The 13,297-nt window shown below is 43.0% G+C and overlaps 1 protein-coding gene across 5 annotated transcripts in view; it reads left to right on the top strand.

The window, feature by feature from the left end:
- Positions 1-3: 3 nt before the first annotated feature.
- The window catches only part of LOC111861692, a 23,151-nt gene continuing 9,857 nt past the window's right edge, over positions 4-13,297 (top strand). For 3 of the 5 annotated variants that reach the window (XR_004512712.1, XR_004512714.1, XR_004512713.1), the window contains exons 1-5: positions 5-460; positions 1,259-1,426; positions 2,165-2,266; positions 3,051-3,218; positions 10,512-10,705. Coding sequence is in view for 2 of the 5 variants with exons in the window: in XM_033750422.1 (XP_033606313.1) it covers positions 401-460; positions 1,259-1,426; positions 2,165-2,266; positions 3,051-3,218 (498 nt within the window). In the remaining 3 variants the exon portion in view is untranslated. Of the gene's footprint in view, positions 461-1,258; positions 1,427-2,164; positions 2,267-3,050; positions 3,219-10,511; positions 10,706-13,297 lie in introns of all 5 variants that reach the window. The other 2 variants (XM_033750422.1, XM_033750421.1) reach the window with 2 other exon arrangements.

The raw sequence follows: 13,297 nt of genomic DNA on the forward strand, positions 1-13,297 counted from the left end.
TTACACTTATTAGAAATATGATAATAATAATAATTCTATTTAACATTCATCACAGTTACAAATTGTAACTTGCGAAAAAGTCAGATACATATACAACTTTTCCAGTCTGATTGGCCTCCTGTCCAATCGATTGAACGTCATCATATCATATATCACATAAGATAACATTCAATTACAATTAAAATCACACTCTCGGTATAATTAATATATATTAGTTGCAATCAAATTTATGACTACCTTCCATTATAAAAAACAAGGTCATCTTACTACATATATCTTAATTACCATGCTATATCACTAGGATTCTTGCAAATCAATTCATTTGCCACCCACAAATCATAATGTGTGATAAAATAAAGTTTCAAGGTTATGAAAGATTCTGCATTTCCTTGCAACGGGAATGCCGAGAATTGTGCTACAGAGAGCTGAAGAAACATTTCCTGCTGTGACAGAAAGGATGGTGAGTGTTTTGTGCTTGTGTGCACAGACAAGAATTTTATTGTCATCAGTCAATAATCATATTTTAAGATATTAAACTTTTTATGCCAAGCTTGTGTTAATTTTCATAATCCATGTGGGAAGTTTACATGGTTCTTCATTTATTATAACACTTTGCATTATTATGTAGGAGAGGGATCAGTTGAAGGAGAATGATATGGATAGGTCATGTAGCACGCATGTCAGAATGAGAAATGCGTACAAAGATTTTGACAGAGGACCTGAAAGAATGAGACCACTTGGGAGACAACTGTGAAGATCGATTTTTTTAAAGATATAATTATGGGGGTTTTAGACTGGGTTTGTTTGTGTCAGGATGCAAAGTCGTCATGGGCCTGTGTGAACACAGTAATGAGTGCTTAGGTTCCATAAAGAGCAGATACATATTGTCTGTACTTCCACAGGGACCACAGGATTCTCAGGAAGATGGCTGCATTATGAACTTAACACTCCCTAAGATTATGAAGTCTGTAGAGAAGAAATCTGTAGAGCCATGATTTGTATACAGTGGCCCTCTTGTAGTGTACTCAATTTCACATGTTACTTCACAGGTGAAATTGAGTGCACTACAAGAGGGCCACTGTATACATATCATGGATGAAAATCAGTGCAACAGGATGCTAAAATACAACATTAATCTGTACAGAGCAGCTGTTAAGGGTTAGATGTAATGAAAAACAGCTACAGCAATGAGAGCATATATTGTTTCATGTATGGTGTTGTGCAACCATGACTGACAGAAGATGTGATGCCTTTACAGAACTGTACAAATTCAGAGAAGGTTTTAGTGGGTCCATATGGTGAGACATACCCAGCACGTCATGATGCAAACCAGGCCATGAATATAAAAGCTGAGGAAGTCTCAGACTCACAAGAGGAAGTGGATCCTGTGCAAGTAACCGTTCAGGAAGTAAAGGCTGAAACTGAGGTGAGCTGTATGTTTCTGTAAGTCCACTGTTAGGTAGATATCACAGATAGACAGGAATTCCAGTCGTCTTTCAAATCTCCATCTGTCTGTCTGTCTGTCTCTCTGTGCACACGAAGCAACTCCATTGTGCTGCTGGCTCGCCTTTGAAGCCTTTTTCTGAAGTGTCTCTAGACAGTTAAAGTTCATTGAATGTATGCTGCCTGTGATGTACCACTTCCATATCATTTTCAACAGTTCTGATGCAGATGAAATTACATTTTGCATAAACAGAACTGTATTTGAGAGAAATTCTATGGCAGCAAAAATCCTTGGGGAGTCACAGAACTGTTCATAATTAGTTACTGGTACACTTATTAGAACCTTGAGGCATTATGCTACAAGCTGGAAGGTCATGGGTTCAAGTCCTGATGAGGTAATTGGATTTTTTCAATTGACCCAACCCTTCAATCTTCACCATGGCCCTGGGGTCGACCCAGCCTCTAACAGAAATGAGTACCAGGAATATTCTTGGGGGTAAAGGGCTGCCGGCACATAAGGCTGACAGCCTTGCCACCATCTATGAGCCAATTATCTAGAGAATGTGGGAACCTCAACATCTCACAACCCTATGGGCCTCCACAGCCTGTTAACAGGGATAGCCTTACTTACACTTATAAGAACCAACATTTTAAGTTACTGGGACTCTTGTGAGCTAATTCCTGTGAACCCCACAAGATATATTTATCATGTGATGAACAGGTTTCAAGGTTACAAAGGATTCTGCATTCTCCAGCAACAAAAGTGGCAAGAATTGTATTGCAGAGAGCTGAAGAAAAGTTTCCTGCTATGAGAGAAGGGATGGTGAGTGTTTTGTGCTTGTGTGCACAGACAAGAATTTTATTGCGTTATTTCAAGTCTGTTGGCCAAAGAAACTAAATATTTTGTGACACGCTTCTGTTTGTTTGCATAATCCATGTGAGGCGTTCCTTACAATTTTGTGATAACTGTTTGGGATATTATATAGGAGAGCAATGAGTTCAAGGAGAGTCATTTGGGTAAGTCATGTAGTGCACATGCAACAGTGAGAAATGCATACAAAGTTTTGTACAGAAAACCTGAGAGAAGCAGACCACTTGGGAGACCTAAGTGCGATGGAGAGATGCTGTTAAGATAGATTAAGAAATAATTTGGTAGGGTTTGTACTGGGTCTGTTTGCCTTAGGATACAGAGCCATGATGAGCACAGTAATGAACCCTTTCTGGCTTTCTCAACATATCCTATATGCATTCCTCTTCTCTCTCATACCTGCTATATGAGCTGCCCATCTCATCCTACTTGGTTTGATCATATAATTAAGCTTTGTGAACGAAGGTTACAAGTTGTGGAGCTCTTCATTATGATTTTTTTAGGCACCAAAAAAAGCAGATATTTTCTGTACTGCCGCAGTGACCAGTAGTTCCTCGGGAAGGTCACTGAGCTATGAACCGAGTACTTTCTAGTGATCATGATATCTATAGAGAACATCTGTACAGAACAGCTCTTATGGGTTAGATGTGATGAGAAACAGCCATAGCAAGGAGAGCATACGCTGGTTAATGTAGGGTGTTGTGCATCCAGTTCTGAGAAGGATGTGATGGTTTTACAGAACTGTAGAAATTCGGAGAACGCTGTAGTGGGTCCGTATGGTGAGACGTACCCAACACCTCGTGATGCAAATCAGGCCATGAATGTAAAAGCTGAGGCAGTCTCAGATGCAGAAGAGGAAGAGGATCCTGTCCTAATAACATTTCCAAAAATAAAGGCTGAACCTGAGGTGAGCTGTATGTGCACTGTTAGGCAGATGACACAAATGTGCAGAAATGTCACTTGTCTGTCTGATATCCATCTCTGTGAACATGAAACTACTCCACTTTGCTGTTGACTAGATTCTGAAGGTTTCTTTTTCCTGAAATGTCTCTACACAACTGGAGTTTGTAGAATGTTGCTTGTGATGTACCACTCCCATTTTCTTATGAACAGATCTAATATAGATAAAATGAAATACTGTGTATACTGAATTTTTGCAGTAAATTCTATAGAGGAAAAATCCTTCACATTTTCCATGTCTGTCCAATCCTCTGAGCAGTGCTGAAGTTTATCATTTGTTTTCTGTCTCCCTTGCAGTCTGTATCCATGTAATAACACAGGGGTATCATTGTGTTGAGGATTTGTAGCAGGATAACTAATTATTCTCTAATGGTTTGTGACAATGTGTGACATAGACACATGTTCCCAGTTGCCGTTTGTTTGAATTAAATTTAATATACCTGACACCGTTGGAGTTGACTCTGTACTTGCTGTCAGGTGATTGGTTGTCATGACAGATTTTTTTTTGTTGTTTTCTGTCAGACAGAAATTGACTAAACATTAGATACAACCCATCCTAAAATATAGATGCAATTGTGTTGAAGTGGAATATACAATACATGTAATTAAAGAGATAAATAAGGCTATTAATGAACATCAAAGATAATTTCTATATATACATATAGATGGAGGATCTTACTTTTCTAGCTCTGTGTTTCACAGCAACTGATGCACTGCTGGCTGTAAGGAGCATACAAATTTTGCCAATGCATCAGTATGCTTGTGGCTGGTACCATGTGGATTGAAGTATACAATTCACAAGTCACAGAAGGTGTTGAAAATGCTGTCTCCCTACACGTACACATTCCTTGCACCAGCAGAAGGGGTTCTGATTAACCCTTAAAGTTGTTCTGCTGGAATTTTTGCAATTTCCTTATGAATATTTTTTTTAGTTCCTCCTCATGTGGTTTACTGTTTTAAACTTTGTCCTGCAAAGAACCACAGAAGAAATACATGGTTACTACAAAAGAATTCATTCCATTTCAAAACATAATATTTTCCAAAATATTACACATACAAATATGATTGATACATGAAAAGAACCGTAAACCCAACTGCCGATACCACCGCAGAATCCTCTGTTTCCATGGTGGTTCTTTTCTGTGCTCTGCTCTGAATGCACGCTGCACTGCAATAACAGACGAAAATCTCGCATATTCCAACACCCAGAAACTCTTTTCCAGCTTCATCGCCATTTTGTGAGGCACTGCACTCCTGCTGCCAACTGGTGTATCACGATGCAAACTTGGTGAAATTGTGGATCTTTTCATGTATCAGTCGTCTTTGAATGTTTAATACATTGCAAAATATACGTGGTGCGTTCCAAGTTCTAAGGTCTCCGATTTTTTTTTCTCAAACAATAATCATACAAAAAAATTGAAACTTCTGTCACATTTCAACGTAATCTCCCTGCAGCCGTACACATTTTTCACAACGTCAACGTTATGATTCCATGGCCGCTGCGAACAATTCTGTAGGAGTCTGTTTTGACCAATGAAAAATGCTGATGCAATAGCGGCACGATTGGTGAATGTGTGACCACGGAGAGTGTCTTTCATCGTTGGGAAAAGGCGAAAATCGCTAGGAGCTAGGTGAGGTGAGTAGGGAGCATGAGAAACCACTTCAAGGTTGTTTTCACGAAGAAACTGCTGCGTCGCGTATGCCCGATGCGCTGGTGCATTGTCCTGATGAAAGAGCACACGTGTAGCCTTTTCTGGCCATTTTTGTCGCAGTGCTGGAAGGAGCTTGTTCTTTAAAACATCTTGGGAGGATGCACCTGTCACCGTAGTGCCCTTTGGAACGAGATGAGTAAGGATTACGCCATCGCTGTTCGAAAACATGGCCACCATCATTTTTTCAGTACTGGCGCTTACCCGAAATTTTTTGGTGGCGATGAGTGTGTGCTTCCATTGAGCTGACTGATGCTTCGTTTCAGGATTGAAAAACGGCATCGATGTCTCATCCATTGTCACAATTGATGAAAAGAAAGTCCCTTTCATGCCTTCATCACGTATCAACATCGCCTGGCAAATTGTGATGCGCGCAGCCTTGTGGTCGTCCACCAGCATTCGTGGCACCCACCTGGAGGACACTTTCTGCATTTGCAGGTCTTCATGCAGGATTGTGTGCACAGATCCCACGGAAATGCCAACTTTGGAGGTGATGTTTTCCACGCTCAATCAGAGATCATCCAAAACAACTTTCTCAACTCTCTCGACCATGTTGTCAGACCGGCTTGTGCAAGGCCGACATTGTTTTGGTTGGTTGTCACACGACGTTCAGCATTCTTTGAGCTGTCATACCCACGAACGCACATTTTTCACTTTCATGACACCATCACCACATGTCTCACTCAACTGGCGATGAATTTCAATGGGTGTCGCACCACACAAGTGGAGAAAACGAATAATTACTCGCTGTTCTTGTATCGAAAACGTCGCCATTTTCGGTATCAAAAACACTCCCCACTCTAGCCGCCACCACTAATGTTCTGTGTGCCTTACAGTACTGCCATCTCTGTCACGCATTCACAAAGAGTGCACAGGTAATTTAAACTAAACCGCATCTGTCTATCTGCTCCCAATCCTGAGAAAAAAAATCGGAGACCTTAGAACTTGAACACCCCCCTGTAGTATTTTGAAATGGAATGAATCATTTGTTGTAACCCCGTATAAGAATTAAGGTCGGATGAATGTGCCTGCCAAATACCAGTGCTGATATTTCTGTCCCTGAAGGTATCGGACAAATCCTGCATAGATGTACATGAAATGTGGGCAGTAGCTGAGTCTTGCTGAAACCAGCCATACTGTCTTTCTGCTTTTGTAACTCTCGAAAGAATTGTCTGAGAATGACCTGTATATATGTTTCACAATTAATTGTTCTGTCAGTTGTGGATCAATCTCATCTTCAATGATACACTGTAGAAACCAACTGCAAAAATGAATTTAGAATGTTGTTTATTAATCCTGCTAGCATTTATATTTATATTTGCACAGCACATTTTGGAAGCTGGATATACATTTGGCACAATGGACCAGACCATGAAAGTATTATTTTGTAATGTGTTTAGCCACTGAAGACACCGTTTGGATTGTTAATTGATTTATTTAACAACCTACAAATCTCAGCTGCAATTATTTACAACACAGTTGTGGGGCTTCACACTTTATAACCCTATTGGCAATAATCTGCTTCCACTGTTGCGGGGTTTCACACTTTATAACCATAGTCGCAATAATCTCTTCACTCTGTCTTCAGTAGGCTACACGTATTAACTACGATACGGGAGCTATGTAAGTGTCCCTGTATCACACACTCACTGTCTTCGGCGACTGATGTCCTTAACTAACTTCAACTGCACTCGACGACGGCCACATTTCAACTCTACTCGCTCACTGCTGGCTGGAGAAATGTCTTCGGCTGCTGATACACTTGTAACTAACTGCGACAACTGAACTCGGCGACAGCCACATTTCAACTCTCACAGCGGCTGTGCAGTTCCCTTATATAGCCGCAGTGCTTGCCTGTTACTTAATGAGTGCCGCTGTTGCCTGGCGCTGTGTCGTCGCTGCGGGGAGAAGGGCGGGTTGTTGACTTGCCTATTACCATAGGGTGACGTCAGCGCTACGATGCCGCCATGTACCGCTGAGGAGGGAGTGGTTGCCCTCCATTGCACAACATGTCACACTGCCCCCTCCTTAAGGCTGTTTGTCCCGAATAGCCTAACGGTGCATCTCCGTTCCTTTCCTTCCAAGCATATGCTTGGTGGGTCTCCTGTTGTTTTGGGTACTCCTTGCAGCGGCTATTCTCCAGCCGTTACAACCACTCCCTCTTAAGACCAGCTCGTCTTGAGCGGTTTCCTTTCAACTCGCCAGAAGGTCCAGTTATATCTCATTCATTCGCCCCTTTCATTGTTTCCTCTTTTACTCTTGCTAGGGAGGCCGGTGTTTCTACGTTTCCGGCGCCTCCCCGATCCGTTGTGCCTTTTTCCGCTTTGGAGGGGGTTGACCGCTCCATAAGGTCCATTCCTTGTTTTTTCGTAGGCCGACAGAAAATGCGGCTACTCGCTTGGCGATCTGCAGTCTTGCAGTTTTCCTCAGGTCTGGTATCTTCACATATCGCGGCTGTCCACCTTCTAGGTCCTTCACTTCATTTCTGCGTTGTAGTTGCTGTCTCAGGCCTCGGTTCCTGATGCCAGTATTGCGTTCTGGGCCTTTCCACAGTCTCTTCCCGAACGTCCGTTTCTTGGTGATTTTCGGTGCGACCTTATTCTTGTTTTGTCCCATATGCCTGTGTCCTACACAGCGTGTAATCTTTATTCTGGTGGCAGTCACTTCTTTCCGCTGGCATCCGAAGGTTCCCAGGAGAGGTTCCTTGAAGGCATTTCTCCAACGTCGTGCCACTGTCGCGCGACGGGATGTCTTCCTGCAGGGGGCAGCCAACTTCATCTGGGGTCCACAGTTTCCTGGGGTCCAACATTTCCTGAAGATGTTCCTCCGATGCCATGCCACTTTTGCATGGCAGTACACCTTCCTACTGGTTTTCTTCTGCCGTGCCACTTCCGCACGGCGGTTCGTCCCTCTGCGGGTTACGGCCAACTTCTTCTGGGGTTCACAACTTCCCCGTGGCAGATTCTTCATATTTCGTCGCTTTCGGTCCCTGCTCCTTTTCTTCTTCGGTTCTCCGACCGGCATTACTTCAGCATCTTTCAAGGGTACCTCTCATTTTGCCGCCTCAGGTTTCATGTCCAGTGAGGCCGGGTTTCCTTCTTGTAGACGTGCCTCTATCTCTTGGCAGGCTGTCATCTCATTGTGGTTGGCATTCACCCTTTTGACAGTGAATGCGTAGTGTGGGGGCCTTAATGCATATGCCGGTGTTCGCCCTTCTCCACGAGCCGTTGCTCGTTTCCCGACGGTTGGGTACCATTCCTGTTCGTGTGTTCGTTGTGCCTTCTTGGCAATTTCCGTGTGTATCTGCCTGGCCTATCTTTGTGTCCTCGGGGCATTTCATTATTATCCTTCCTTTTGTAAGGGCAGTTATTCGAGAAGTGGCCCAGTTTTCCACAACTCCAGCACCGTGATTGTCTTCCGTCTCCTCGTTGGGTGGGGGACGATTGGTACTTCCGGTATATCTTGGTGCTACCTTCGTGAGGTCTAGCTGCTATCAGTACCGGTTGCAGCTCTAGTGCTTGTCGGAGGGCCTCATTTACCTTCTTCTCCCCTCCCAGCAGTAGCTGAATCTTTATATTGGCATCTCGTATTCCGTTTACAAAGGCTGTTCCTGCCCCCCTCCTATGTGGTCTGCAGGTAGATTGGGGTAGGCTCAATGGGAAAGCAGTTCAGTGGCCATGGCAAAGTCTTGCAGGGATTCTCCAGGTTTCTGGGTCCTTGTTCTTAATTGGCAGCGGTAAGCAGCTGCAAAGTGTTGGCCTCCGAAACGGTCCTCTAATGCCTGAAGTGTTTCCTCGTATGTTGTATTTGTCGGAATGCCAGGTAGCACTTCTGCCGCCCGGCCCTTCAGAGCGGTGATCAGGTATGTTAATTTTTCCCTGTCCGTCCATTGGTTGTGTTCTGCTACGGTCTCGAATTGTCACCAGAACACACTCCACGTTGAATTTCCGTTGATTGTCTGTGGCTGAGCTGTGCTCACAATGATAGTTGATGTATTTCCCCGCTCGGCCTTCGTCTGCCTCGTCTTGTCCAACCATGCCCGGAACTCACGTTTGGCCTCCTCAATTGCTGCGCAGGTTTCATTGTAGTTTTTCGTTAGGTCATCTTGGAGTTGTTGGTGTTGTTCACACGCAGAGGGACACTTCAATCTTCTCAGTTAGCTCCGACTGCAGAATCCGTTTGCCGTGTTCAAAGATCGCAAAACTGTTTTCAATTCTCTGTTGGATTATCTCTTCCAACTCTGACCACATAGATCGCATTTCGGCTTTCATTTCTTCCTTCTTGGCCTTCCTATCGGCTGCCGTCTTTTCTGGATTGTCGTCTAATTTGCGCATTAAATCCTCTTTGTCTCTCTTCCAGTTTTCTTGCATGACCTTCATCTCTTTCAGCATATCCTCTTTTTCTTCCTTTCTATTGGCCTCCATTTGTTCTTGGCCAGCTCTGATTTCCTTGAACAGCATTTCCATCATCTGCTGCATCTCCATTTTGTAGCAGTAAAATATTCACTGCACAATAATTAGTGTGTAGCGTGTTCAAGTTCAATCCCACTTCTGACACCAAATGTAACGTGTTTAGCCACTGAAGACGCCGTTTGGATTGTTAATTGATTTATTTATTTAGGCGAAACCGGTGCAGCATAGCGACAGCACCAACACAGGGAGCAGCCCATACACGTATACAGATATCCCCAAAAAAGTAGTCTAGACCAAACCCCTCCAACATAGCAACAGCATGAGCACAGGGAGCAGCCCGTACACATATACAGATACCCCCCAAGCAAGTAGTCTAGACCGAACCGCTACAGCATAGTGACAGCATCAACACGGAGCAGCCCATACACATATACAGATACCCACCAAGCAAGTAGTCTAGACTGAACCGCTCCAACATAGCAACAGCATGAACACAGGAAGCAGCCCATACACATATACAGATACCCCCCAAGCAAGTAGTCTAGACCGAACCGCTACAGCATAGTAACAACATCAACACAGGGAGCAGCCCATACAAATACAAGTATACAGATACGCACCAAGCAAGTAGTCTAGACAGAACTGCTCCAACATAGCAACAGCATGAACACAGGGAGCAGCCTCTACCCATATACAGATACCCACCAAGCAAGTAATCTAGACTGAACCGCTACAGCATAGCAACAGCACCAACACAGGGAGTAGCCCATACATATACAGATACCCCCCAAGCAAGTAGTCTAGACCGAGCCGCTACAGCATAGCAACAGCATCAACACAGGGAGCAGCCCGTACAGATATACCTCACAAGGAAGTAGTGTAGACCGAACCGCTACAGCATAGTGACAGCATCAACACTGGGAGCAGCCCATACACATATACATATACCCCCCAAGCAAGTAGTCTAGACTGAACCACTACAACATAGCGACAGCCTGTACACATATCACCATAAGGAAATCAAATATACATAAGTACATATACTTAATAACCTAATGTTGTGTTTAATGACAACACACTTACAAGCTTCTCCGTATAATAATTAAAAAGTTGTTACAGATCACTCTGAATAAACACCCTGTTGAGTGAGATACAGAGTAACGAGCATAAGTTCCACAAGAGGATAGAGTAAGGTCAAGACCACACGACCTAACTCATGTTAGAAGATGCTGATACGCAGGCGCCCCACACTATAGTTGCTTCTACCACCAGAAAATCATGTCAACACGTAATGGTCACAAAGTTTTAAAGAGGTATCACAAAATATTTCATTTCCATTTAATACAGTTTTAATTTTTATGTTTTAATCTTTAGTTGATAATTTTTCAATTCTATTGTCTGAGTATTTTAAAATTTTAGCTGAAAGACTCAGTTTATGCATTTAAAACATTCAAGTGCACAATAAGGATCCTTATTGAAAAATTGGTTACAAATTGTTAAATGCAATTAAGCAGCTGAGTCTGGTATCATTGTACGCCTGATGATGACCCATTATAAGGGTAAAAACATGTCATTCATCTGTAATGTGTCAAGACGACAGGTCCACAGTCTCTTCCAAAACATTTCCTTCACTTGGTGCTATATAGAGCGTTCTCCTTCAAATGTCAGTATTCTCTTCTGTCCCCAAGATCATCCAGCATCTTCTTACGTCTTCTGGTCACTTCTATCCGCCCCTATCTTTCCTTCAATAACTTCTTTTAGAAGGCAGTTACCACGTAAGATATGACCAATCCAATTAGCCTTCCGTTTTCTTATTTCATGTAGGATATTCCTCTGCTCACTGACTCTATATAACACTTCTTCATTTCTCACATAATCGGTCCAACTGTTCTTCTCCATCCTTCTCCAACACAACATTTTGAAGCTTTCCAGGTGTTTCTGATTTACTGCCCTTAGTGTCCAAGTTTCAGCCCCATACAAAGCAATGCTCTGAACATATCATTTTACTAGTTTCTTCCTCAAATTTAACCTTTTAAAGCCTAAAGGCGACATATGGAGTCACAAAAATAAAGTCGAGGGGACGAATGACGACATATGTCATTGCGCAGTCCATGCATGCGTCCGGCTTTTTAAAATCTAATTTTAAGTTATAAATTCTTGTTCTACTTACATGATTTTTGGACATCAACTTTATAAGTTGTCTGTCNACAGGATGTAACTGTTCAGATCCAGGAGATGGGAAAAATAGTTTATTTGTCCATTTCCAGGTTCGACGACAGATGCTATAACTGTTTGCCACAGTTTGCCCACAGCTCCACCTGAATAATTATTCACACTCCTCTTGCCATGCTGGTGTGGTTGTCCCCAGGTTGCGGAGCAAGATGATGGTTCTTCGTCGAAATCAATTTCTGATTCACTTTCCTCAATGCCACTCTCAGAATTGTTGGTACAACAATCTGATTTGGAGTCATTTATGAGTTGAAATATGTCCGAGTCTTCCAAACGAGACCACGCAATGGTTGGTTCACAACTTCGCAGAATGCTAAGCTTTGACACTGCTTGGCTGTGGTATAAGGATGCTGACCTTGAAAGTTCTTATAACTAACAGCAGCAGAGTGAGAACAGAGAATTTGTTGTGTAGCCATAAGCGATAATAAACAATCAGGGTTCTTATAAACGCATAGATACCCGCCCACATCTGTGCATGCCGAAAGAACGTATGTGACTAGACATTGGAAATGCGAGACTAAACCTCGGCTACATTAGCGTCTGCTGTGTTGCCATATGAGCAGCATTCATACTTGCAAGAACTGTATGAATTCTTGTAGACAGACGACAAATTGGGGAATGTTTTAGTTGGAATCAGTCTAAAAATTTTTACACATTTTATAAAGTCTGTAAATTACAATATCTGATTCTATATTCTTTCTAGAAAAAAAGCAGCGTTTATTTGGTTCGTTTATCACAAAAATTGTAGACATCACAGCAATTTTAGTAAATGATTACATTTTTTATTGCAGGGTAATTCCAAAAGTAAGGTCTCCTATGTTTGAAAATATAAAATAAACATTTATTTTCAATTTTGGATACATCAGTTGAATCTTGAACATGTACTCATTTCTCTGCATAATCGCCATTTCGGTCGATGCATTTTTGTATGCCCATGTCATACCAGTTCACCTCCATGCTGTTCAGGAAACTTCGAACCTCAGCTTTCACCTTATCGTCGTCGTTGAAGCGCTTTCCAGACAAATGTTCTTTCAACTTTGGAGAGAGATGGTAGTCACTGGGCGCCAAGTCCGGACTATAGGGTGGATGGGTGATGATGTTCCATCCAAACTGTTGCAGTTGAGCGATGGTTTCTCGGGCAGCATGGGGGCGAGCGTTATCGTGGAGAATGCTTACGCCCTTGCTCAGCATCCCTGTTCTCCGGTTCTGAATCGCCCGCCTGAGTTTTCTCAGTGTCTCACAATATCTCTCAGCATTTATTGTCGTCCTGGTTTCCATAAAGTCAACCAACAATACCCCGTTTCGATCCCAAAACACAGTTGCCATGACTTTACCGGCAGACTGTGTTTGCTTGAATTTTCGAGGCTTAGGCGAAGAGGAATGCCGCCACTGACGTGATTGTTGTTTTGTCTCAGGTGTGAAGTGGTACGCCCAGGTTTCGTCGCCTGTGACAATTGAATTCAAGAAGTTGTCCTTTTCGTCAGCATAGCGGCGAAGAAATTCACGGGAAGAGTCAACTCTCTGCCGTTTGTGGTCTTCCGTGAGCATTCGCGGGACCCATCTTGCGCACACCTTCCGATAATTCAACTTCTCTGTCAAAACCCGATAAATGGTGGTTCGGGAAACCTCGGGAACCGAAATGCAGAGATCATCGAGTGTGATGCGCCTATCCTGAC

Source organism: Cryptotermes secundus, unplaced genomic scaffold (assembly GCF_002891405.2).
Source record: "Cryptotermes secundus unplaced genomic scaffold, Csec_1.0 scaffold201, whole genome shotgun sequence".
Classification (NCBI taxonomy): Eukaryota; Metazoa; Arthropoda; class Insecta; order Blattodea; family Kalotermitidae; genus Cryptotermes; species Cryptotermes secundus.